This window comes from Acanthaster planci, linkage group LG03, assembly GCF_054643075.1.
Source record: "Acanthaster planci isolate LZ-2023a linkage group LG03, COTS_SCS, whole genome shotgun sequence".
Classification (NCBI taxonomy): Eukaryota; Metazoa; Echinodermata; class Asteroidea; order Valvatida; family Acanthasteridae; genus Acanthaster; species Acanthaster planci.
Genome location: NC_141779.1, coordinates 19,117,456 through 19,144,077, shown reverse-complemented (window position 1 = coordinate 19,144,077; position 26,622 = coordinate 19,117,456). Strand labels below are relative to the sequence as shown.

At 42.1% G+C, this 26,622-nt stretch overlaps 2 protein-coding genes across 2 annotated transcripts; one reads left to right on the top strand and one right to left on the bottom strand.

Moving 5' to 3' along the window:
* Positions 1 to 1,467: 1,467 nt before the first annotated feature.
* LOC110973135 (uncharacterized) lies at positions 1,468 to 9,460 on the bottom strand. Its single transcript, XM_022223691.2, has 4 exons — positions 9,321 to 9,460; positions 8,498 to 9,001; positions 2,964 to 3,145; positions 1,468 to 2,598 (listed from the first exon to the last, which is right to left on the bottom strand). Exons 1-4 carry the CDS (start codon positions 9,442 to 9,444, stop codon positions 2,467 to 2,469), a joined length of 942 nt encoding a protein of 313 aa, XP_022079383.2. The 5' UTR covers positions 9,445 to 9,460; the 3' UTR covers positions 1,468 to 2,466.
* Positions 9,461 to 10,353: 893 nt separating this feature from the next.
* Positions 10,354 to 26,280, top strand: LOC110973039 (transmembrane protein 237-like). Its single transcript, XM_022223463.2, has 16 exons — positions 10,354 to 10,411; positions 13,092 to 13,143; positions 13,468 to 13,524; positions 14,084 to 14,287; positions 14,747 to 14,830; positions 15,136 to 15,255; positions 15,507 to 15,600; positions 15,875 to 15,918; positions 16,527 to 16,670; positions 17,665 to 17,774; positions 21,242 to 21,465; positions 22,127 to 22,203; positions 22,936 to 23,023; positions 23,490 to 23,522; positions 24,375 to 24,496; positions 24,883 to 26,280. The coding sequence occupies exons 1-16, from the start codon at positions 10,397 to 10,399 to the stop codon at positions 24,960 to 24,962; spliced, it is 1,548 nt and encodes a 515-aa protein (XP_022079155.2). The 5' UTR covers positions 10,354 to 10,396; the 3' UTR covers positions 24,963 to 26,280.
* Positions 26,281 to 26,622: the final 342 nt, after the last annotated feature.

Sequence of the window (26,622 nt, the reverse complement as noted above, 5' to 3'; positions counted from 1 at the left end):
CTGATTGCTTTTATCATCTTTCCTTTGTCTGAGAGAATATTTCATTATCAGTGTGGGGAAAGCGAACATTAACCGTGTAGCTGTGAAATTATGACTGAGGAAAACACTGAAGCATTTTTGGAAAGACCATATAGTTTTGTATTATGTTCTTTTCTAAGTAGCGAATGCCAACTCCAAATCGACTAGGTGCGGTTAGGGAAGTGACTGCAGGCTATTGGACGCCGCGGCAGCTGGAATTAAGAGGGATGACGACGTCATGTGTTTAGAGGGGCGCAAGTCATGATGCTAGTCCTAGTCGTAAGAATTTTTTCACATTTTGTACACTTAACAGGTTTGGGAAACGATGCTTATTGCACTTTAACGACATCATAAAGAAGACATTTGTGGAGGCTGTGAAAGATGACAGCTTTTCTGCTATTCTGTAGTTTCAGGTCCCTCGTGTTCATATCTTACGTCCAAAACATTTTGATTTTGTGCTTTGAACCTTCTCGGGAGGGGCATGCCAAACAGAAGATGAAAGGGGCTATCTTTTGTGGCAACGGTAGATTAAATGTTGATTGGTACCCTTACAATGTCGTACGTGCCTCTCATCTTGGCAAAATTAATGCATGACGTTATGTTGGGGATGCTCGTAAAAATTCATGAGAATAAGCCGTGTCGGGATTACTTGGCTGCAGCTTGGAATTACATGCGACTCCATTGGAAGTGGCTGTAGCCGTTAGCATTTACTCGTAGGCATTTTCTAGCCACAGCCAAGTAATTGAGACAGCCATACAATATGGAAAATTGATTTTTTTCCAGAGCTGTGATAATACACGTTTGGAAATCAGAAACGAAAGACGACACGCCTGATATTCGAGACTTCTGAACACTCTATGAACTGTCCTGTTGGGTTTGTACTCGGTGCCAGCATAGCATTCCAACTGCTGGTTGGCCAAAATTGCGATTTTGACATAGCAAGAGAAATGCCTCCAGCTCCGACCAGGAAACCGGACTATGATGACCCAATGCTGACACTACGCGAATACAGTCGAAACTCATCAATAGGAGGTCTTTGTTATTGAATAAAAACATTATAATCATCTGGAATGAAAAGAATGGAGGACAAAAGGATTGGGCCCTACAATAGTTGCCTTTGTGTGTGCAGTATGTTGTATTAAAAGTGCTCTTCCCAACAAGGATCAACTGTATTTATGCCGAGAGGCATACATCAGGGGCGTTCCTACTTCTTCCGGTTGATTCAGGTTATTTCTCAAGGTGCTAGGTCAATAAGACTGGGAAATCTAGTGCCTTTATAGACCTACTCGAATTTGTCATGTACAGAACAAGGCATGAAAAATGTGTTTAAATTGTCAACCCGCTCCAAAGATAAAGTCTGGTTAGTATGTTCTTTGCAAAAGTGTGTCAGAAAAAAAGTCGGCTAAACAATTTATTATGATACACTCAAATGGATTGGCACTGAAACACTTTTGGTTGTGATTCTTTATTTTAAAAGTCAGAATTTGTCAAATACTCCATTATATACCTTATTGCACAAAAAATGTTCATTTTACCCACTTTTGTTGCAATATTCCAAAACACTCTCCTTGAATACAAATATTCACTTAAACTGCAACAAAATACTCGCGAAAAGAATTTAAAGACCCCCATATAACGCCAGCACAATTTGTAACGCATAATATCTATTTACAAACAGGTTGAATGAATCCGCATTATTTCACGTAGCCATATATACAAATATAGAGCCGATTATTAAAAGAAGTATCAATAACTACCGGGCATAAACAAAATGAGGTGAGGGGTAGGTCATAATACATGCGCTTTTAGGCCCTATCAACGCGCCCGTGCATCCACCATTTGCGCGTCTATTGAAATTGTTCAAATGCGGGGATGTCAGGCGTTTGTGTGTTTTTTCCTGATTGACTTTGAAGGAAATTCAAACTGGAATAATATTAACAAGATTTACCTTCATTTCTGAGATGGGATGACTTTTCATTATTTTCATTAGAATTATTTGACTTGTATGAATGAAATTAATCAGTTACATGTCCATTTTCTGTTACTGAATGTGGACGGTATTTCTGGTGGCAATATTTCAAGCCCCACATTAAACATTGCACATTCTTGTAGCATTCAAAATATTGACAGTGTGTGGGACCAGCAACACGGGCAGCCACACCAATCCTGGATCTCTGCTAACTTTTCGAACTTAACGAACCGTTTATACATTAAACTTAACAACAGAAGTTGGTCAAAACGGAAGCGTTTTGACTACTTAATTTTACACAGGCCTACCCCCGTTCTGAGTTCATTCTAGACGCTGTAAAGTACCGAAGAACTTGATTTGCAAATCTGCAAATCTACATCTGTGATCTACATTTCCCCCAAACGGTCGCTATAGTGAAAATTTGTACAAATCCAAAAATGAGCCCTTAACAAAAATCGACGTGCTGTGTAGAAAAAAAGTTAATGGTGGTGGTTTGCAAAATATTTGGAGCCCAAGGTCATCTTTTCTCTCTCGATCTGTTGCTGTTCCTGCTTCTCTCGCTCCGTCATCTTCTTCATCTTCATCCGTCGATTCTGATACCAGATCTTGACCTACAAGGAGGAAGACATGACATAATGATGAAACGACGTGGAGAAGGCAAGGATGGGCGCCAGAGAGGGGATGTAATACAGAAATGTTAATTCTAAAGCCACGTGGTCGCCAAAAGTCTCTCATCAGCTCATGTGAGGCAGAAAGTTGGAAGGGTACCGTAGTCGATGAAGGTGGAATGGATTATAAGCAAGATATGGATTGCTTATTGAAGGAAAACCGTTTCTGCAGGGGAAGAACAAAATAATGGGCATTGATTGAGGAGCGCATACGTGGCTGGAGATTTCTATTTCCACAGGTGTTTGGTCCTTATTCCAGTGGCAGGGACCGTGACTTCAGTTTCAGCATAAAGGAGGCAAAAACTAACCTGTCTCTCCGTCAGGTTTAACACTTCCGCCAACCTCGTTCTCCTATCTCGCGTGAGGTACATGTTATCCTGGAACTCCTTTTCCAGTTCGATGATCTGCAGCTTGGAGTATGGCCTCCGTTTGGTTCTCCTTGGGGTCGAGGTTACCGAGGAAACCCATGCTGACGCGTGATTGGATGAACCTATATAACAAACAATAAATACATGTACACACAAAATTAAAGGCATTCATCAGGACTTGCCAATGTCGTAATTTAGACTTGTTTGGGTCCTAATAGGAAATGGGATCGGGAGTATGCTCACTTTAGGTTGGCCCAGGACTGACAGATACACTGTGCCAGCTTTGCTTAGAAGGCCCTCCAAGGGTCGGTCGTTTCGTTTACTATAAAATAAGTGATATCCTTCCTCATAACCCCCCCCTCCCAGAAACCCATCAGTGTGTTCATACAATTATAGTCTGCCATTCATCAAACTTACGGCAGTTTTTTTCAGTTATGCTCCGACATACGCACTACAGGTTAAGGCATTTCGACTTCAGTATAACATCGCTGCACGTAATTTGTATCATATACAAGATAAATGCACGCAAGGTCAATGGGGTAAATTTAAAGTTCAACCGGGAACGTTGTGATTTGAGAGATCACATCTTCATACTTTGAATCAACTTTTAAGCTCCTATTGAAGTCCTGGAAATCGATTCAACATTGCTGATTTAACCAGTAGAAATTGTTACAAAGCGGGTGGCCAAGTTGCCAGCGGTCCCTCCCAAACTCCAGTAAATTCCAAGCGTCCGTTAAAAAAATAACATAAAACGGTGCACTAATAGAAAGACAAAAACACTCCAGCCATGGAAGCACAATCGTATTTTTAGTGATAACGGAATATGCATCCTGCGCTGATAGGTTCGAGGGCATAAGGTTTTCATTGAAGTGACGGTAGGCTGTACTTAACGAGTAGGTCTTGTGGGCGGAAGGTACCAGCATATTTTACAGTGTGTTCCGCCGGTTGGTTTTATACGGTATGCAAATTCGTATTCTGAATAATGTTTTTACGAATTTGTAATTAGGCAGAAAAGATGATTTTCCCACGGTGAGCATTATGCAAGCTAACTGTACGTTAAATCTGTAGGAAATGATCGACAAAGCAAAATAAATTTGTCCCATGTAATGGTTTTCTCCTAAAATAACTTGAAGTTTAGATCTATGTATGTAGCACTGTCATTGTTTTTCCTTTCTCTATCTCTCTTCACGGTGTTCTCACAATGTACACTTTGTGATTCTAATAGGTAAGCCACAAAAAGATGCTTTATTGTAAAGTAATTACTTGTATACACCGTAAGTTGCTCCTCCTGAAATACTGGAAATTATTGAAAGCTTTTATCCAAAAGATGGCGACTATTTTGAAACAAAAATATACGAAACAGAGTTAGATTCATATTTTCAAAGATATCCTGGTACACCAAAACTTCAGGAATGCTCATCTGTTTCCCAATAAAAGAGCGATATTGCCGGAAAGCAGGCGACATGTACGCCGTATTTCCGAGCAGTGAGCCTTTAGAGTGACGAAGATGAATCACTTATGGGCATACATTTGTAGACATTAACTTCAAATGGACCCAAAGAAGTGAACATCCTCTTCCCAACAGTTAATTTTAGCAAACACTGTTCTGAGATAATAATTATGTACAATGGAATTAATATTACGAAAGCATAATTAAACACTAACATGGCGGCCATGGCAGAGCATATATCTGAGTTTTATTGACAGACAGCACGAGCCGACTCGTCTCAACCAGTTATTATCTTATAAAACTTTACTATAATGGATTACTGCAATCATCCTTCGGGTTTTAATTGTACTTTACGACTGCGCACTCGAAACCGAGTTATTAACGCCATAAAATTCTCACGGATTCTTATTTCATTACGATATAAACTTTTACTGAGACTGTAGGGGCCTATCGCTGGTTGTTGGCATCAACTAACGGATATATAAAGGCCAGGATAAAAAAAGTTAATAAAGCGTAATGAGTATGATTCCAAATGCAAACAAGATGGCTTTATAAAGTGAGAAGTGATAGTAATTAAAGTAGTTAGTAAATTGTTATTTTACATGGTCCCTGAGCAAAATTTCTCAAAGCGGATAGGGTATAGTTACACTCGCATGATTTCAGTCATTGTGTTCATTGTTATTAGCAAGCCCCTCTCTCGTACCTATTAGTCGTGCTATTTTTTACCGGTTAGGAATGCAGGTCATATACATTTTTTTATTTCATCCTGACGGAATCCTTGATGGATGGCTCGTCGACGTCGCGCAGAATTCGGTGTGCCAGTGCTGCATTGAAGATGCGTGCTTGGACGGACGTCAATGCTTGATGGGCTTAGGTAGTCAAACCCAGGTAAGAAGAGCACTGATACACAACTTAAATTCATGTTCAGAGCAAGGACAATTTCAGGTCCCAAGTTTTTGTTTTCCTCCGTTTTCTCTTCCCGATAATTCAAGATACCTGTTACAAAAGGGTAATTTGTAAAGTTCAAGGACCTAATATTTCATTGATTTGAAATTGTCTGATTTTTTATTTAAAAGATCCCATTGATTTGCCAAAAATTGTAAGTTGCCACTATTCGATCCGTAGGCCTGCTGATAAACTGCTGTTTTGCTTTGGATTTCACTTGTTGCTTATAGCTTGACTGTTAAGAACACAATGTTGGTATTAAACAAAGATAGGTACCAGGTAGCGTACTGAACAAAAGCCCCGAGGTGGGATGATGGTGCCCACTACATTTCCATCCAGAATACATTGACATGTATAGTCTTGGCCAGGCACACCCATCATTTTCCAGAGCTGTTGTTCTTTGTTTGGGGGAGAGGATATCGCTTTTTAGTTTTTTACTGGTACCTTTAGAATGCATATTTATTGTTCTTCACGTCAAAGAATACGGGCGTTTTACAATAGTGTGCAACGCGCTGACCAATCACAGTGCGCAAAATCTGTCGACCCAATGCGCGTTTGGAAAGGTCGACAGATTTCACGCACTGTGGTTGGTCAACCTGTTGCAAACTCTTTGAGGCGCACTATTGTGAACCGCACGTATTCATGATCCAACAGGAATGGCTCATTAGCTTAGCCAAGGGTGATACAGAGGCAGAATGCAATATGTTTGAAGTTTAAGTTTGATATCAAAATCGGTATGCTGGTAGAATCTATACATCAAGACGGCAAATGGGTTATTGATGCAAAAACAGGATTTTGAAAATGGATGACAAAAGAATGGAAACAGACAATATAAGCCGAAGCCGAGGGACGTTGTCAGTGTCTATATTCTCCTGAGCTGGCTCCAGTTACTACATATATTTTGAGCCAAGAAGTCTTAGCAAAAAAGAGAATATTTACACCCTTCCAAAGATTTTGTCCAACCACTTTACCTCATTTTTTAAACACACTTCTAGCCATGTTTTGGTAACTATGTGCCTCTTGTGTCAGCTCAACTATCTTCCCCCGCTTGGCGTCGGGAGGTAGTCTCTGTGACCTACATCCAGCGACCAGTACAATTCTCATCACTTTCCAGAAATAAACATGTATTTGTTTTACTGTAGGCCTACCTCATAAAATTATTCATGAGCAAATTGGCGAATAGCAAATTCAAGGCCAACAGGAATTATTTATTTCTGAGCTGCAGAGTTCCGCCTGTCTGGCAAAACCTAAACAGACTGTTTCCGTTAAGATTACATGTCAAAGACTGCACGTCTATGGAAAGGATTCCAGAGGGAACTTTTGATGTTACCATGCAGAAAGAACAACCGCAAGGCAGCGAGCAGGATACTGATCGGGATGACGTCACCTTGGCGCGTATCAGCTCTACCTCCCAGACTCGCAACAATTTGCTCACGAATATTTATGAGGTGTATAGCCATTATGAGTATAAAAACTATGTTGTTTACGAACAGCAAACACCTATTGTAGTGAGAGTAAATCTGGATAAGTTGGGGTGGCTGGGCGTGCACGTGTCATGCAAAATGACTAGAGAGCCGAGCTACTAGTCTTGGGGCTCCACCGGCAAACGCTACATCCATTATCAGCCCAAACCTTCGGTCGTGGTCTGTTCTTCTGGATATGAACCAGTTCACAATAGGCAAGGTCAATTAAAAACAAATCGCACATGTGCGTCGAATGGGCTGTGCTGCAGATGTCATGCGCGGGTATCCTCCCCGAGTTGAAGTGCAACCTCACCGGCGAAAGAAAGACAGGCCGGCACGAAGATTTTTCACACGTTCGACTTGCACGCGAAGACCATACATTCCAGAATAAATTCGTTGCGCGGACTCGGCGCAAACTTGCGCGCCTATTATGCGGTTAGTTCATACCAAAGGACTGTCAATTTCATTTAAACACGCGCCCTCTTTTGTTCCCGCTCGGAGCGTATTGCTGTTCCCGAATGACCTCGGACGCGCTTCATTTCGGGCATGTGCTGTTGGAATACCAAGCTGACTCATTTAAACGAACTTCCCATCTTCGGCGCGCCAGTGCAACCACCCTTTTAATTTGAATGGATGTATACGCTTCTACATACCCTATGGGCCTATGAACAATTATTTACATGCACCTCTAGTTCATTCAACAGTGTATAGTTGATTTATGAGAGAATTATCAGCCGACATACTTTCAGTCATTTTCTTTGTAAACAGTCATTGCAAGTGTAACTCGAAATTGGCCTGCAAATCACAGGAAAAATAAACAGCCAGGGATCTTAGTACGGTAATAATTGGTAAAGGTATGTTTGAACAAGGCAAGTTGACAGAAATTGAATAGCATCATAAAAGTGAAAATCAAATGAAGACGACCTTTACTGCACACGAAGCACATAACTTTATAGAGTTTTTCCCGTCTCTTGAATTTCACGTCTGATTTTTTCATTATCATCGATTCACCATAGTATCGGAAATTTACGACCAGTACGAAATTTATAACTGGATTAATTTTTATCCTTCTGAAAACTTTGCAATTTCAATAATTTCAACCAATGGAATTATTAGATAATCTAATTCTTAAAAGTATTCATCGGGTCGTTTGGCACATTCGATGTAGGCGGTGATTACAAAAACAACTTTGTGATTCCGGGAAATGGGAAGTATTCTTGGACTATCCAAATAGGCCTTCTGATTCTCGCGAATTCTCGCGAAGTACAAAAAAATAAAAAATATATAAAATGCATGTTGACTGTGCCTTTGAATGCCAACCTACTTTCTCCAGTCTTTTAATAGTAAATACCATTTCCAAACAATGTGTTTCTTGATATTATCGATGCCGAGCGTGCGTACTCATTTTAAATAAAAATCGTCGATACATGTCTGCATAAAAGAAAGTGATGTTGCAAAAGCGAAGTAAAAAATATACGTCTTGTTGGGCGTTAAATGCTTTTGACGATGATTTTAAAATGCAAGAGGAACCTTTCCGAGGTATGACAAATTGCTCAACTTTTTACAGGGAAACTGTTGTTTCCTCACGATACAGAAAGGAACAAAGCTTGGCCTACCTGACACAGAAAACGGGTAGCTGCTAGCCCGATGACCCACTGAAGAATACCCACTGGCCACAGACGTCGCCGACAGGTAGGACTCCCTGGAGTGCTGCAGCTGGTGAGTGGACACCGCAGCGGCTGCTGCAGCTGCCGCCTGGTTCAGTGGAGTCGGGGCCGCCGGTGAGGCGAAAGGGCTGTGGTAGCGCTGAGATCCAGTCGCCGAGCTGAAGTCGAAGCTGTTCCAGACGGAGAAGTCGTCCCCGTAGGGTGAGATGCTGGCCAAGGTGGAGGAGGAGGGTCCAGGGTCCAAGTTGTTGGAGTAGTACGGGTAACGGCAAGTCAACGGGACGGGTTGGTGTGTTGTCCCGGTCCCGGACTCCCCAACACCGCACTTGTTGTACACGCTGCCGAGCCCCGACGCTCGAGACGGGAAAATCGGGGACGTGGTCCCGGGCGCGGTTTCAGCTGTAGTGGTAGCTGACCAAGTGTCTGCGTTCCACTGCATTCTTGTCGCAAGTACTGGCAACAAATAATAACCCAGTAATAATGCAATCAGTGTATCTTGAGTTTTAATGGCGTAATAAACTTATAAACGCCAGTTTTTAATGTTTACACGATCAAATGTTATTGCCTGTAATACAATTGCAAATACATCTCCTAGACAAGACGGTGCAGAATGGAATGGAGTGCATTAGGTTTTGTATGTAGGAACCAGTGCCCGCACTTTTTCGGGACTTCTGCGCGCGGCAGAGATCAGCTCGATTCCTAAGCGAGTCAGAGTTCAGTTGTTTCGCCAACGTATATGATTGCTGTCATGTCACGCACTGACTAGGCCTACCAGCATTTAATATATCTGTCTTTCTTCGATTTTCCCCCGATGTTGCGTTGTCGTGGTTGGCTGCCACGTCATTATCATAACAAAATACAAAAGTCAGCAAGCATAGGCACTCAAAGCAACTCATTTCTAATCGTGAACAACTTCGTATACATGTAGCACATATGGTGGTTGCGATATCTTTGTAACTCGTAGCCCGTACAAAACGTCACAGCCCAATGATCACGGATATTTTCCTACCTACCCGTTTCTTTTTAGGCATAATATTTTGGTCGAACTTTATGTCGAAGCATACTCCGTCAAGTAGAGGGCCGTGCCTCTCCTATTCAAATGAGTAAATTATTCAGAACTAAAAGCATCCGTTGCATTTAATAGGGCTTTTTAATTCTTTTATTTTGATTTTGTTCAATCGGTGCCTATATACGCCAAATAATAATCCATTCAACAGAACACTCAAGCAGATCACATGATGCATGAGCAGCCTTGACTAACTTAAACGTTAAGATGATGTTACAGTTCGTTTATCTAAAGAGTGGCATAAAATTCTTGTCCAGTTTAATTAAAAACAAATTTTCATCCGAACGAGTTTCAAAGTCAATCGTTGTAACGCGACTTAAGGGTAGTTTAAAAGCAAACAGTTTGGTTATAGAGCTCGCCATCTATCGGGAACATAATGAGACAAATTGAAAAGTAAGTCATATTCAGATTGGAATTATTAGCAAATTTACACACGTCCTGGGCCCAGAACATTACGGTCAGCTACATTCATGAACGAAAAATAGTAATTTATTTCATCAACAGTTTCGAAATTCATGCACTGGCCATAAATAGGCCATTTTCATCAAATTAGATATACAGAGAAGAAATTGAAAGACATAATATTTATTCATTCCAAGAAAATATGTATATGCAATTGAAATAATCGACACAACTCTTTACAGAAGTCAAACGGCCCGTGATCATGTCAAACAGAATATTGCGTAATGTAATAACAAAAATAATATGCCGAAGATTTGAATATGAAAAATCTCCTGTCACAAGAGGGCGCTGCTCTAAAGCAAAGGTCTGTGGAATTCAAAATGGCGACTTCCGTGGTAAGAACTATAACGTCAAGATTTTGAGGTTTTTACCATCTCATTCTGTGGAACTCTAGACATTTCACGTCCAAGAGTGAAGTATTGAAACTCCAGACGTCACTGTATTTCTTGTTTCGTAAAATTCACGTTTTTTTACATTATTGTAATTTTTGGTAAGGCGTTGGTCAGGTTGTGGTTGGCATGGTTGGTAGGCCCTAACTAACTTTGTCTTAGCTATATATGCAATCACACATATGAAGCCAAATTACGGTTCACAACCATGCACAATGCATGACATCTAGATGCTCAACCAACCATAAAAACTTCACGTGTGAAATTAGGCTCCAATAGCATTCGGGCTTTATTTTCCTTAAAAAAAAAACCTCCCTGCCCATAATTCCGACCCGTGATTCGAACCCACACCCCTTGCATCACAAACCATTATGCCGTAACCGCTTGACTCCCGCAATTCACACAAATCGATGGTGTTTTTACTGTTGATATAACAAGGAACGGCTGCAACGCAAGTCTAATACACATTGGGTATGCGCAATACAAACACAACCATCGTGGTTTGGCTTCATACGTATGGTTACATATATACATGTATCTCCTTTGTCTGGGTGACAACTCTTCTCATGTCTGTTAATGACAATCAATCTGACACTCTAACATAGGCTGTGTTAAATTTGAAGGAATTAGAGTTAGGGTAAAAGTAGAGATATTCGACCCTATAACATGTATAAGCATGATAAGAAAAGCAAGAAATTCGACTGGCAGTTTAGTTTTGAATGCAGTTGGTCAAATTTGCCTCCGGGTTGAAAATTCCCGCACTTAACCTACCTTGCTATGTCTACCATATGATAACTTTTTGTCAGGTTTAGTGCCTAGGCATGTTAGGCCTACTACTAGTAGTAGTAAGGCCAAGACTGCGAGTGCTAATTTATTTCATGCCATGTTCCTAACGTTAGATTATGAGAATGAACATCCCAGATTTCTATCCGCCGCCCGCATACTGCTGAAACAGCCGCCAAAAAATTTCATAATTTTCCAAAAAGTTATTAGGCGTATTTGATAAAAATCATCGTTTTCCCTGTCGGGAATGGTTAAAAAATGGATGCAAAGTACATTTAAATCAGCTTGTAGGGCGTCCGCGAACAAATGGCATGATGCAAGACGGACTGAGAGCTAGTCTACTTTCAAGGTTGATTCCCTTTGCATGGACACGTACTTGCTATCGATATGCGGTATGTACACCAACGAAGCATAATGAATAATGAAAAAAAGTCTAATGGGTTTTCAAAATTATCCTGAGCAGAGTCTTGGGATCCCTGTACATTAATAAAAGTAAAAATTAAAGTTGCAAAATACTAGCAATAACACTTTCAAAAAATTTCCAAGAAAACAGTAGTCACTTCATGTGGCACCTTTCTTGCATGGCATCAACCAGATGAATAGTCTGGTGCTGGATATGAATTGAATTGTTTCAACCTCGACTCCACGGGCTGTGTGCACGTTCCTTCACTAGTCCCTGGTCATGTGGAATATGAAAGAGACACTGACTGGTTATTCACAATGAATGTACATAAACGTAAAGTCAACTGTGCGCGTACCTCCTGCATGTCATGCATGTGTAAATCTGCATCACGTGTAAACACACTAACTAAAGTCCTAATTTAAATATCCGAAATAGTGGGATACAAGCATTTCAATTATGGGTAATTCCAGAAATTAGGGCTCTATGTTTTTTCGTGTCACTGTCACATCTGACGTATGATTTTGTAAGTCCAGAACACATTTTCTAATTTCCAAGAGTGATGAATTAATGCAAATTACCGGCCAAACAAATTGTACGGACATCGTCTTATTATTTGTACTTTTTTATGTAAGATATTTTACTGCTGAAAATGTGCATTTGCTGTTTTGAAACATTTTTTGAAGTTTTTATTCCAATGTGAACACAATCTAGACAAACAAAAAATGAAAGAACGAGACACCACTCATTGCTTGAAAAAAATTACAAGTTAAGAAAAAGTGGTCCTTAACTTTCTTGAGTAGTGTAATAGTCCATTACCAGATACATGTGTAGTCTGGTGTGCAGTACTAGCAATAGCACTTACATGCAGCACATTTTCCATGTTTATGCATTTACTAAGTGGGAGTGGAACCATGTGTAATTTGTGTCTCATGCTGGGCTCTCTGAGACTGGTGGCATAGGGTTGAGGGTCCTGGTCTTTTGACGTTTTGAATTTGTTAGAAGTTGGTTTAGCAGCATTGTAACTTTTGTTATTGTAATTTAGGTTACAAGAATGAAAACTCACATCGTAGTAAGGATTCATTTGAAATTGACAATAGAAAAATTGTTGGAAACTTTGGGTTGGAAAAATAATTAGGGGGCCTTTAGTCTAGAGACCAAACATTCATGGTTATATCTCCAAATATCAAAATACCATTGAAGTGGCTTAGGATTTTGAATCTTGCTTTGTTTGATGAATCACTTACACAGAAATCTAGAATTCCACTTTTTCAACAAATATTTGCCAAAAAAGCAGCCGTGACCAAACAATGCCTGATCCGTGTCTCTTCAGACGTCGTGAATAGGGCCTTCCCTATTTAAACCATCAGGCCGACAATTTTCAGAAAAAAATCAGGGCTTGAATTCACCAACCTCACATTTTTGGCATGCTCTGTTCTCTAGGATGCCTCGGTGAAGAGACGAAGCCTACCTCCACTCCTAACCAGTGAACCTGGTATGTACAAACTTAGGACTGACAAGCCCCACAAATTGTGCCCAGATGCCGGACCACATGATACGCCTACCTAACGCCTCACCATCCGGCTATTCTTTGCTCAATGATTGCTTTTGTGCTGCTTTTCAGCAGAGTTATTACCAAGCTTTATGCGTTTACATTCTGATTTGCACGTACTGCAAGATTAGTCTTTTATTATGTTTCCTGAAAAAAACACTCTCTAGAAAGTTCATAACAATGTAGGCTAGAAGTCCATTATGCTAAACCCTTCATACATGTATCTTGAAATGAATCTGCTTGATTGCCTAAATGTCCACACAACAGGTTCATCATCTGGCCAAGCACAGCGACCAAAGAAGAAAAAGAAGAAAACGGCAGAAGGTAACATGCCAGAACCAGTTCTTGTCCACATGTCCTCAAGCTGTGTCCTTGAGTGGGCAGCTGTCTGCTCCATCCTAAAACAAGAGATGGAGATTACAAGTTTTTCTTCTTACAAGAATGGTGTCCTCATCATGAGAAAACACAGTGAATGGGCACAGATCCTTGGGTGTTTTGGGAAGGACGTTCTAAGCATGCAAGACTAAATGCTGTTCAATTCTACAGTCTCCAATGTCTTCCAGTGTGCACCTTGTGTCCACATACTAGCGGAAGGATGCTTCTAGTCAAAGTGGCTTCCAGAATTCTGTACCTTTATTCATTTTGTTATATCCTTGCAACTTTGCCATGCAGTGGCCTGAAAGACAACACTAGAAAGCCATTTACAAGGAGAGAGAAGATTTTGTAAAGGATGTTACCCATTTACATATGTGTTTATGGGTGGCTGTCTTTCAGTTCTGTAACATCTTACTACTAGTGTACAGTTACGCAAAGACAGGGTACACTCTCCTTGACAAAGTTCCACATTTTCCCCTCTTTAAATCAAGTATCGTGTTTGTCACAGGTGCGGCCGATGTCAGCGATTCGCAGCAGTCGTCTGTCAGCAAACAGCGTACTCTGCCCTCGGAGTTCAAAGTGGACTCCCCAGTCATGGGCAGCCGCGAGAATCTCGTGCAGAGCGGCCAGAACGGGGCAGACTCCCCAGCCAAGAAGCCGCGACGGAAAAAAAAAATGACACATGGATATGACTTTGAGAGTGGGGCTGATGGTGAGAATTAGGGGCTGTAATCAGGTCCATCAAACTTCCTACGAGTCATCCAGGCTTAACTCAAGTTACTAAAGCTGTTAGAAATGACCTGTGACAAAACCATTCCTTTGCCGTTTATCCTTCCACAAGTGGGTTTGTGACCAGATTAATGGAAGGACTTGTGGCCAAACTGAACCATAGCACTGGCTAGGATGGAATTAACATAATATTCTAGGTCCTTGAAAGTTGCCCATTAGGTTGTAGTGATGCCATTGTTTTAAAGCGGCTTAATGAAGCATATACTTTCTGTTTTCCCTACGCTGTGGTTGCTCTCAGTAGATGCTCTCATTTCTTCATCGTGGATATTTTGAGTCTAACTCCCCACCTGTAAGTTTCCCAATCCAACAGTAACAAGAAAACAAGTGCATGAAAGGCAGAGGTAGTAACTCAGACTTGAATTCCTTCTGCACCCAACCCCAGATACAGTAAATGGAGAAATCTCAGTCAGTACCCCAGCCATCAACAACTTGAAGTCTTCTCCAGGTTCATCAAGGAGGAAGAAAGGTAACCCTGCAACCATAACACTCCCACCTCTAGGCCAGTCCCCAACACCCCTCACCCCTGCCTCCGTTGTTGTACTCCAACCCAAACCCATAATCCTGGGGGGAGGATGTCATAGTTGTCTAGATTTTCACAAGCTTACAAAGTCTGTTTAACACCAATAGAAAGAATATGCAAGAAACAGTTGAAGATAAAGTCGATTAAAATATCCAACTGTTATTGCTCTTACAAAGTCTGCAATTAATTTCTTAATAATTTTCTTGCCATCTTGGACGGGAATCCTGTGTTTTGAATTTGGTTGTTGACAGCGGAGCACCGACAGTCGCGACTCCCGCGGTCAGTCAGCGATGAAGTCCTACGCGACAATGAGGCGGCTGGATCTACAGCTAAGAAGAAGCCTCGCAGGCCTCAGTCCAAACACTTTGCAGGTATGGGCTACAAATGCCACTCTGTGACTTGTAAAGAAGAGACGCCAGTGATGCCAGGTTTGGTCGCGCATTACCTATCAAGCTTGCTTGCCCAAGAAATATTAGTCGAGTGTCAGTCATGGGAAATACACATTCCATTACTCTTTGGTTAACTGTTTTTTTCCTGTACAAGGTTTTGTTGAACATCTCCTTGGAATTGCCCCTGAATCTCACTCATTTTCAGAAATTGGTCGTTTATCTTTGTCCCACAGATGATAGTGCAGATGATGAAGATGATGCGGGAACGTCCAAAGGCCACGGGAGACCCCCGCCGCCGGGCAAAGTCAAAAAGAAGAGAAAGTCAAAGTAAAATGACCCCCAAGTCTTGCATGGGCTATTTTGGATGAGAAAAAGCATCCTTATTGGCTAGTGGTTTTTGTCTAGTCTAACATTTTCCATTACATTGAAACAAGTTAAGCTTGCTTATAGTTTAGAATTTGTCATCACTATTAGAAGCATATTCATCAAATAAGACACTGGAAAATCTATTGGTAACATACTTAGTACTGACAATAATTTTGTCATCATAGTAACCCTACTGTCGGCCCTCTAGATTTATCTGGGTTTGTTTTTTCTGTAGGCCCCCTACCTCAGTGGATGAAAATTACCATGCAGATGGTGAAGGTTAGTGATGTTACATGATGAAAGTACTTGTGGTAATAACACTGCTTAATTAAGGTATTTTTCAAGGCAAACAAGGAACCAGACATTAACTCGGTGGAAAACAGGCCAAGCTAATGAAAATCCAAATTCAAAATGGCATCAATATCTTGAGCCAACCTATTTGCCAGTTGCAAGTATCGCCACATTTTGGCTGTGAGTTTTTGATGGTTGTATTTAAGTCCACTGCGGTGTACATGTATACATGTTTTTGTACACTGTCAATATCTTTGTTATTGCACATTTCTGTTTATGAAACTAAGGATTCCTCAAAAGCATCCCAGTCACAGTAGATGACAAACCTGCGGAAAAAGACAGTGAGAAGAAGTTACAGTTTTAGAGGTGGGAGGAAAACCTCAGAAGAATTTTCTGAAAACCCAATCCACAGGTGGAATCGGGCTGGGAGTCAAACCTGGTCTGCAGAGGTTAGAGGTGAGGAGGGACCCACTACGCCAATCTGACTCCCAGATTTTACGTTTGCTCTGGTTCCGGATTTCTAACACGCATCTGAAATAACTAATAGTTCAGGGTATTGATGTGTTCGTAACCAGTGTTTTGTGTTTGCCACTCAGGTATGTCACTGGACATCATGGTGGCCGCAGAGGACATCATCAGCCCTGAGAAGCAGACAAGAGACGAGCAGCAGCAACAGCAGCCGTCGCACACAGCAGTCTTGCCCAGCCAACCTGTCGGAAAGCTCTTCATGGAGAGAAAAAGTAAGCCACTGGCAAGATTTGGACGTTTGGTGGTGTTGAACATTGATACAAAGCGGTACCATGTCAGGTCGTCCATTCCTGCCCCGTTTGAATTCCAGTGTGCTTTTTTCCCCAAAGTTTTTATAGTCCAGGTGTAAATCTGACAGAATGAAGGGGATTCTTGTTGGTGAGGTAGTCCACAGAATCTTCCTGCTCGATATGAACAGGGAGGATGCTGTTTTTGCTAATCACAGGCTCACCTGTCTACATACATGTACTGTGCCCACTATTCTAGCACAAACGTTCTGCACTTTAAAATCACTTTAAAAACAGTCCACACTTCCAGGATACATGCGCAGGTTGGATTCCTGGCCCTTTCATGAACTGCACTGTAATTTCTTTGCCATACTTTGCAGAGATTCTTTGCTTAAAGTGGGAGCATAGTTATGATGTTGGCTCCTGACCTGAATTGTCTACAGATTTTGAAGCTGAAACATACTAGTCAGGCCACTTTGTGCACATGTTATCATGGTTCTAGGCACACTATTTACAAAACACAGCAACAGGTTTGTTCAGAGCCCCTTTTTGCATATAGTAATGTACTTTTCAGCGGTCTCCACGGGCTGTTTTAGCAGGGCGGACCGCCCTGCCAAAATTTTGGGCCTGCCCCGCTAAAATTTTGCCGCCCTGCTAAAATTTGTGCCGCCCTGCTATTTTCCTCCTGAAGAATATCCTAGCCAATATTTCACGTTGTAAATGCTGTCAGATTTTGGGCCAAATTACAGACGAAAGCGGACTGGAAATTGCCCCAGAATGCACCACAGAGCATCTCGAATCCAACATTTTCTGAGGCCCTTAAGCAGGCCCGGACCCCATGCCGTAAGGGCTTCGCACTTCGCGCCTGCAATTTTGTCTACCGCCCTGCCAAAATTTTCGGCCGTGGAAAACACTGACTTTTGCTTTTGTATTTCAGCCGAAGTCATATGTCATTTTGTAAATCATTTCTAATTTACAGGTGGTTTCAAGGGTGAAGACAAAGGCAGACTTGCACGACAGAGGGAGCGAGAACTGAACAATCAACAGCCACAAGCAGAAACTCAAAAAACCACCACCCAAGTTGCATTGGTATGCAGTCATATGTTTGTTAAACAAGTTTGGTTGGTCTACATTATTTTAGTTTTGATGACATGACAGACAGGGTTTTTCAACCCTTTTTGGTGAACATGTGAACACAGCAGGGTTTCAAAATTAACAAGTCACATGTGGTTTGAATGCCTTGCTTCCACGTAACTCCACAAGCAGTTACATGCATTGCACGTAACTCCACAAGCAGTTACATGCATTGCACGTAACTCCACAAGCAGTTACATGCATTCCAGGTAACTCCACAAGCAGTTACATGCATTCCAGGTAACTCCACAAGCAGTTACATGCATTCCAGGTAACTCCACAAGCAGTTACATGCATTGCAGGTAACTCCACAAGCAGTTACATGCATTGCAGGTAACTCCACAAGCAGTTACATGCATTGCAGGTAACTCCACAAGCAGTTACATGCATTGCAGGTAACTCCACAAGCAGTTACATGCATTGCAGGTAACTCCACAAGCAGTTACATGCATTGCAGGTAACTCCACAAGCAGTTACATGCATTGCAGGTAACTCCACAAGCAGTTACATGCATTGCAGGTAACTCCACAAGCAGTTACATGCATTGCAGGTAACTCCACAAGCAGTTACATGCATTGCAGGTAACTCCACAAGCAGTTACATGCATTGCAGGTAACTCCACAAGCAGTTACATGCATTGCAGGTAACTCCACAAGCAGTTACATGCATTGCAGGTAACTCCACAAGCAGTTACATGCATTGCAGGTAACTCCACAAGCAGTTACATGCATTGCAGGTAACTCCACAAGCAGTTACATGCATTGCAGGTAACTCCACAAGCAGTTACATGCATTGCAGGTAACTCCACAAGCAGTTACATGCATTGCAGGTAACTCCACAAGCAGTTACATGCATTGCAGGTAACTCCACAAGCAGTTACGTGCATTGCAGGTAACTCCACAAGCAGTTACGTGCATTGCAGGTAACTCCACAAGCAGTTACGTGCATTGCAGGTAACTCCACAAGCAGTTACGTGCATTGCAGGTAACTCCACAAGCAGTTACGTGCATTGCAGGTAACTCCACAAGCAGTTACGTGCATTGCAGGTAACTCCACAAGCAGTTACGTGCATTGCAGGTAACTCCACAAGCAGTTACGTGCATTGCAGGTAACTCCACAAGCAGTTACGTGCATTGCAGGTAACTCCACAAGCAGTTACGTGCATTGCAGGTAACTCCACAAGCAGTTACGTGCATTGCAGGTAACTCCACAAGCAGTTACGTGCATTGCAGGTAACTCCACAAGCAGTTACGTGCATTGCAGGTAACTCCACAAGCAGTTACGTGCATTGCAGGTAACTCCACAAGCAGTTACGTGCATTGCAGGTAACTCCACAAGCAGTTACGTGCATTGCAGGTAACTCCACAAGCAGTTACGTGCATTGCAGGTAACTCCACAAGCAGTTACGTGCATTGCAGGTAACTCCACAAGCAGTTACGTGCATTGCAGGTAACTCCACAAGCAGTTACGTGCATTGCAGGTAACTCCACAAGCAGTTACGTGCATTGCAGGTAACTCCACAAGCAGTTACATGCATTGCAGGTAACTCCACAAGCAGTTACATGCATTGCAGGTAACTCCACAAGCAGTTACATGCATTGCAGGTAACTCCACAAGCAGTTACATGCATTGCAGGTAACTCCACAAGCAGTTACATGCTTTCCAGGTAACTCCACAAGCAGTTACATGCATTGCAGGTAACTCCACAAGCAGTTACATGCATTGCAGGTAACTCCACAAGCAGTTACATGCATTGCAGGTAACTCCACAAGCAGTTACATGCATTGCAGGTAACTCCACAAGCAGTTACATGCATTGCAGGTAACTCCACAAGCAGTTACATGCATTGCAGGTAACTCCACAAGCAGTTACATGCATTGCAGGTAACTCCACAAGCAGTTACATGCATTGCAGGTAACTCCACAAGCAGTTACATGCATTGCAGGTAACTCCACAAGCAGTTACATGCATTGCAGGTAACTCCACAAGCAGTTACATGCATTGCAGGTAACTCCACAAGCAGTTACATGCATTGCAGGTAACTCCACAAGCAGTTACATGCATTGCAGGTAACTCCACAAGCAGTTACATGCATTGCAGGTAACTCCACAAGCAGTTACATGCATTGCAGGTAACTCCACAAGCAGTTACATGCATTGCAGGTAACTCCACAAGCAGTTACGTGCATTGCAGGTAACTCCACAAGCAGTTACGTGCATTGCAGGTAACTCCACAAGCAGTTACGTGCATTGCAGGTAACTCCACAAGCAGTTACGTGCATTGCAGGTAACTCCACAAGCAGTTACGTGCATTGCAGGTAACTCCACAAGCAGTTACGTGCATTGCAGGTAACTCCACAAGCAGTTACGTGCATTGCAGGTAACTCCACAAGCAGTTACGTGCATTGCAGGTAACTCCACAAGCAGTTACGTGCATTGCAGGTAACTCCACAAGCAGTTACGTGCATTGCAGGTAACTCCACAAGCAGTTACGTGCATTGCAGGTAACTCCACAAGCAGTTACGTGCATTGCACGTAACTCCACAAGCAGTTACGTGCATTGCACGTAACTCCACAAGCAGTTACGTGCATTGCACGTAACTCCACAAGCAGTTACGTGCATTGCACGTAACTCCACAAGCAGTTACGTGCATTGCACGTAACTCCACAAGCAGTTACATGCATTGCACGTAACTCCACAAGCAGTTACATGCATTGCACGTAACTCCACAAGCAGTTACATGCATTGCACGTAACTCCACAAGCAGTTACATGCATTGCACGTAACTCCACAAGCACTTACATGCATTCCAGGTAACTCCACATGCAGTTGCATGCATTCCAGGTAACTCCACAAGCAGTTGCATGCATTGCACGTAACTCCACAAGCAGTTGCATGCATTCCACGTAACTCCACAAGCAGTTACATGCATTCCAAGTAACTCCACAAGCAGTTACATGCATTCCAGGTAACTCCACAAGCAGTTACATGCATTCCAGGTAACTCCACAAGCAGTTACATGCATTCCAGGTAACTCCACAACCAGTTACATGCATTCCACGTAACTCAACAAGCAGTTACATGCAATGCACGTAACTCCACAAGTAGTTACATGTATTGCACGTAACTCCTCAAGCAGTTACATGCATTCCAGGTAACTCCACAAGCAGTTACATGCATTCCAGTTAACTCCACAAGCAGTTACATGCATTCCAGGTAACTCCACAAGCAGTTACATGCATTCCACGTTACTCAACGGACAGTTACATTCATTTCAGGGCTGGTGAGCTAGTTTATACTGTGAAATAGTGCCTTGCCGCTTTGCAGAACGTTATGCCAGCTACTGAGTCGTTTTTCAGATTGATGGTCAGGTCAGGCTCCATCATTTTGTGTCTTCACTGACTATCTTTCATTCCCCTCAGACCACCCACCGAGCCTTACTGACCTTCAGCCTGTTCTGTCATGGTCTCCTGGCCGGCTTTGCGCTGTGGCAGTGTGTCATGGTCTACATACTGCAGCGTCAGGTACCCTCTTCCGACACTCCCGGCAAGACGCGATTCCTAGAGCATTACAGCCGCCTGGCTCAGCCAGCCTCTGCTATGTACTACTTTCTCTTCACTGTCTGCACCGTCTCCGTCTTTGACAGGTGAGTCTTCAGCCTAAAGCCCACTGCATACCTTCCCCTTCTGACCAGTTCACCAGCCATCATAAGTACTGACTTGACCGATCTGACCATACACCAGACGACCAGATAACATCAAACATGCTTTCACTGGATCCTGTGCCACCAGAGAGGTGTGCAAGCATCACTCTGATCACTATGCAAAGCAATAAGTTAACCAATCAGATTCACAGAGAAAGCCTTGTGGTTCAAAATCAAAGCCCAATGGAAATAAATGGCCATCTTGTGACTGGCCACCATGTGACTGGTTAGCATGTGACTGGTCAACATGTGACTGGTTAGCCAGTAACTTACCATCAACTGGTCATTATAAAACAGACCGGGCATGAGTGTGGGTAAGACTGCATTAAAACTGTGCAAGGGGTGAAAAACAGCGTCCCACTGATGTGGAGATTTGGTGAACTGATCAAATTGGGAGTCCGTATGATAGGCCTCAATAACCCAAATTCTAATGAGGAGTTATATCATACCTTGACTGATTGGAAAGATGATCAGTTTTTGCCCTGTAATTTCATTGGTACAATTCCTATGAACTACTAGGAAGGGTCAGATAGTCTTATATCAACTTTGCAAATCATCAACTTGTTCATCTACAATGCCATAATCTTCCTGTCTGGTGTGATAGGTTTGATATTGGTCGCCCTGACAAACAGTTCTTCCGTGGACTCATCACCTTCCAGTCTGGAGCCATTTCAATTTTAAGTAAGTCTTTCTATAATTATCTCCGTGGTTTGTTTTTAATCATTTTTTTACTTGCCAGGAGCCACTGTATGGTGCAGTTGTATGTTCTGAAACAAAACATCCGGACCGTACTTGTCCTTGGACTAGGTCCACTATCATTGCCAGATTGCAGTCAATTTTAAATTTTCTTGTTGAAAACCGCTCGATCACAGCTCTTTTTCATTCATATGCCCTTTTCATGAAAAATTCAAATAAAAAAACGACTTTTGGTAATCAGTTTCACCTCACGCTTAGTGAAATACTTCTCTTGCCACATCTTGGGTATGTGCCTTGGGCATGCCTTATCAAAAGTTTCCTTTTTTTGAGACCGTCATTCCCAGCATGCACTGCGTGAAGTGGCATAGGACTCAGCAATATTGTTGTAGTTCAGACTCTTATGATGTACGGACTCATGGCTTGTATTGCACATGCCCACATTTATCTCAGTCTTTGTCTTGTATGAGGGCTAGAGCTTATGAATATCAAATAAGAGCCAATAAAAGTCAGAATTTCATGTAAATGCAGGAAAGTATCAGGAAGCAAACTTACATGTCGGTAGGTTATAATCTGGTATAAACCACCCATGTGACTCTCTACCAATAGGAAGAGGTGAACTGGCAGAGGTATTTTGGAGTGCAGTTTAAAACGTTTTATATTTAGATCATGTTGCGTTTTGACCATTATTTTTTCTCCATATATTTTATCCATTTTTAGTTTACCTCATTTCACTGATTATGTCAGCTAGTGTCGCAGCTATAGATGACAGAATAAGCTTGTTTTTCAAGACAACACCACCATACTGGTAAGTCTGAAGTTTTTTTGTCTAATGGCGTGAACAACATTGGTCACTCCTCATTCAAAGAGTTCCAATTTGTCATTTGTACCTCTGTCAGCAAATTCATTCAGGAAATAATCGGCAGAAGAAGTGCCTGACCACAGCACAGGTGGCTACTGCTGAAGTGATTGACATTAATGGCAGTTGTGAGGAATTCACATGTTTAGCATGGCTTTCCTGAAAACTGCGTGTACCTGCCAGTTTGCACTCACAAGACAGAAGATGGTTTGATAACTTCTTCTCAATTTTCTCCTTGGAATTCCTTGCCCCACTGAATGCCGATGAAAATGGTCAAGAGTTTGACAACACAACTGCAGAAATTTGCCGCTATTGTACAAGTGTTGATGACAGCTTGACGTGTAAACCAGTTTGTTGTAATGAGACAGTTTGTTCTCTGACGTTCAGTGCTACTTGTGGTTTCTTTTGTCCCCAGTGGTGATACCTGTCCAGAGAGTGGCTCTTTGTGGTAAGTGGGAATTTATATTTGAAAAAGGGCTTATTTCATACTTCAGGCCAATGCAAAAGCCAAGAAAAAATGTCAAGAATGATATGGAGCAAAGTTCACCGAATGAAAATGTGTTCAATTTCTGTATATTTGCAAAACAACTAATGATCCGACTTCCCAGTTTCATGTTAGTGCTTGCTATCATGCCAAGTATAAACCGGTCTTAATGTCTGTAACATCTGTGATATTTGTACAATCAAAATATGTCTTCCAGAAAGTACCGTGTTACAGCGTTATGCACCTTTTCCAAATTCTTGAGGAAATAAGAAAATCTTTGTTTTGATAGTGGTTGCCCGGCAGGGACTAATTGTCCAATAGGCACAGTAAAGCACTGTGCCCAGGACTTACGAACAATTCAGGGCCCTATGAAAAATTTGAGGCCTTATGAGAATATGACAGATAGTCATAAAGTATACACATTAACAGCTCAGATTTATTTTTGGACCGAGGGGGGAAGGAGTTTTAAACCAGCTGGTGCAGTACAGCTGACATGTGAGGCTCCAGTGGTCATCAGCGCAATGAAATGAGTGCCAATGCCTCAGGCAGAGTAGAGCCTATGGAACACTGGTGCCCAGGGCCTATATTACTGTTAATCCAACCCTGGCTGTCAGCAGTGAGATTATGTTCCACAAGTGTTCAGGCTCCAACCATCAGGGGAAAAGCGGGCTGCCAGCTATTAAAATGCCATGCAGTGTGTTGTTCTCAGTGGTTCCCGGCTCATTTGTGCTCGGCACACGAGCCTGTAATATCCAGCTGTTGCTTCTGTGAAATCCAGCCCTAATGATATCTCTCGGCTCCAACTTGATAAATCAGGGACAGTGAAGAAGCAGACGCACAACTCAACATCTGGGTTATTATCAACTTGATCCGAGCCATCGGTGCCTGCTTAGGGTGGCTTGTTATCTCCGTCACGCCAACCACAGACTACACATCAGGTGAGTCTTTATAGCACCCTTTTCCTGGCCCATTCTGCTTTTTTCTTGAATAGCTTTGAACTATTAGACTTATTTATTAAAGAATTTCTCAGGATTTTCCTCTAATGACCACCATACTTGTGGCTGTTCACTGGAAGGTGTCCATAGCATGTCTCCTAAGCCTCCGTAATGGTCTGGAAATGAGAGCCGGTTTCAACTTGCTTCCATCCAGTATTGGCAGTCGTGGAAACCAAGAAATCCTCACTCATTCATGTCAATGTTTTCACTCTGTCATCCATGGTAGCTGAGCTCCTTCTAGTTCAGTCCCCATCTGAGGGCATTTCTTTCATGCCAAGGGTAGTAAGGTTTACTCCCTTTGCCCCCTCTTTGCTATTCTTACCACCCAGATCACCTTCACGACGCTGAGGAACCTCTGTGGGATGACCAGCAAGATGTGGAACTGAACAATGTTCACTCAACTGCGTGACAGGTATTCCATTGAGTATTACCACCTTGCGACTTGGGCTGCCGCTGTTTGCTTAATTGCCTTGAATGTCACAGCAAATCTGTTACAAATGAAGGGGAACCAATGATAGTTACTGAGCGATTGTATCCATGTACATGCATTGATATAGTTAGAGACTGCGGCTGCCCTCTAGAAACATTGACTATGGCTGAGGATAACATACTGTCCATTAGCACGCAGCTGCCCTCTCTGAAAGAGGATGTGGGGTATTCCAGTCCCCAACAAGTTTAGACTCAAGTCCCATCACAAAAACAGTCATAACTAAGTGTGAAAAATAACAAAAGAATGCTTGTGTCACAGTCAATATGAATAGCCTGTGACTTGGCTGAAGACAGATGACTTGTGTTGGACTCAACTGCAACACTGTTAAGGGGACAGTTGTGTACGCTGAAATTGCCTCGACAAAAGACAGGCACATAGTTGGTACAAGCATGGTACCATTCACGGGGGATCACTTTGAGGTGCTGCCACAGCTGTGCTAACTCTGGGAAAAGCTACAGAGGATTGGGAATAGAGCCGAACTCTTGAAACAACATCTCTTGGAAACTCCTTCCAAAGGGTTTTGAAGCCTGCAGCATTAGGACATTTTGAAGCTGCTCATACAAGCACAGTCAAAGATTTTTCTGTGATTGGATTTGTCATTTTTAGCCTTTTATTTGCTTTCCCGCATTTAGTTATGGTTTTCATGGATCAGGTGTTTTGTCGTCTCAGATGCATTGCTATGTGTTGGAACTGCTCACATTTCAATCTTCAGGGGGTTCCTCACCGGAGCTTACACTGTCTTTAGTGGACTACATCTTATGATAGGTGATGTCTCATGGCACTCAGTGGTTTCAAACATGATTGCTGTTAACAATTTACAGTGCGTAAGAACGTCAACTGTGAAAAGAATAATAAAATATCCATGCTACCAAATTGTATTTAATTTTATTCTGAACTTCATTCCCCGGAAAAACGCAATTAATGTACTGCTTTTACGTTTATAGAAATGACCTAGTCTGCGTTGTAATGCACAATTCTCAAAAAGATGTTGTGTCTAGCTTATTTCGCCGCTTGTACTTTTTAAATGTGAATTGTAACGTTTGGATAAAAACAAACAAAATTATATCTCTGTGTATTTCTAACATCATTTAACACAATTTGGTGCTGCCTGTTTTTTTATAAAGAGCTGTTAATAGTTGGACTTTGAAATAACTTATTTGTACAAATGTAGACTTTCGTACTTGTTTGACTTATTAATTGTTGTGTAAACAATAAATACAGTATAGAAAGCAGTTCAGTTTTAGCGGTATGCTGGATGAAGATTTGTACGTGTCACTGTCGTCCCACAACACAGATACTGTGCCAAAGTCGGCAATTCCCAAATGTTACGTTATTGTTTTGTAAGCTGATGTAAGGGGGATGCGATAGAGATAGAGATGTGTGTGTGTTGCATTTCTTAAGGAATGGCAACGATCGTGATGCTGATGGGGTAGTTGTGTTGTCATTTTTGAGACGCTGTTTGTTGGAAATGTAGCACCGGTAACCGTATGTAAACCTGAAAATGGCTGTAACATTCCCCTGACATAATGTCCTGTTGCAGTTGAAACGATCGATAAAATTAGGACATGTATTTATTTTA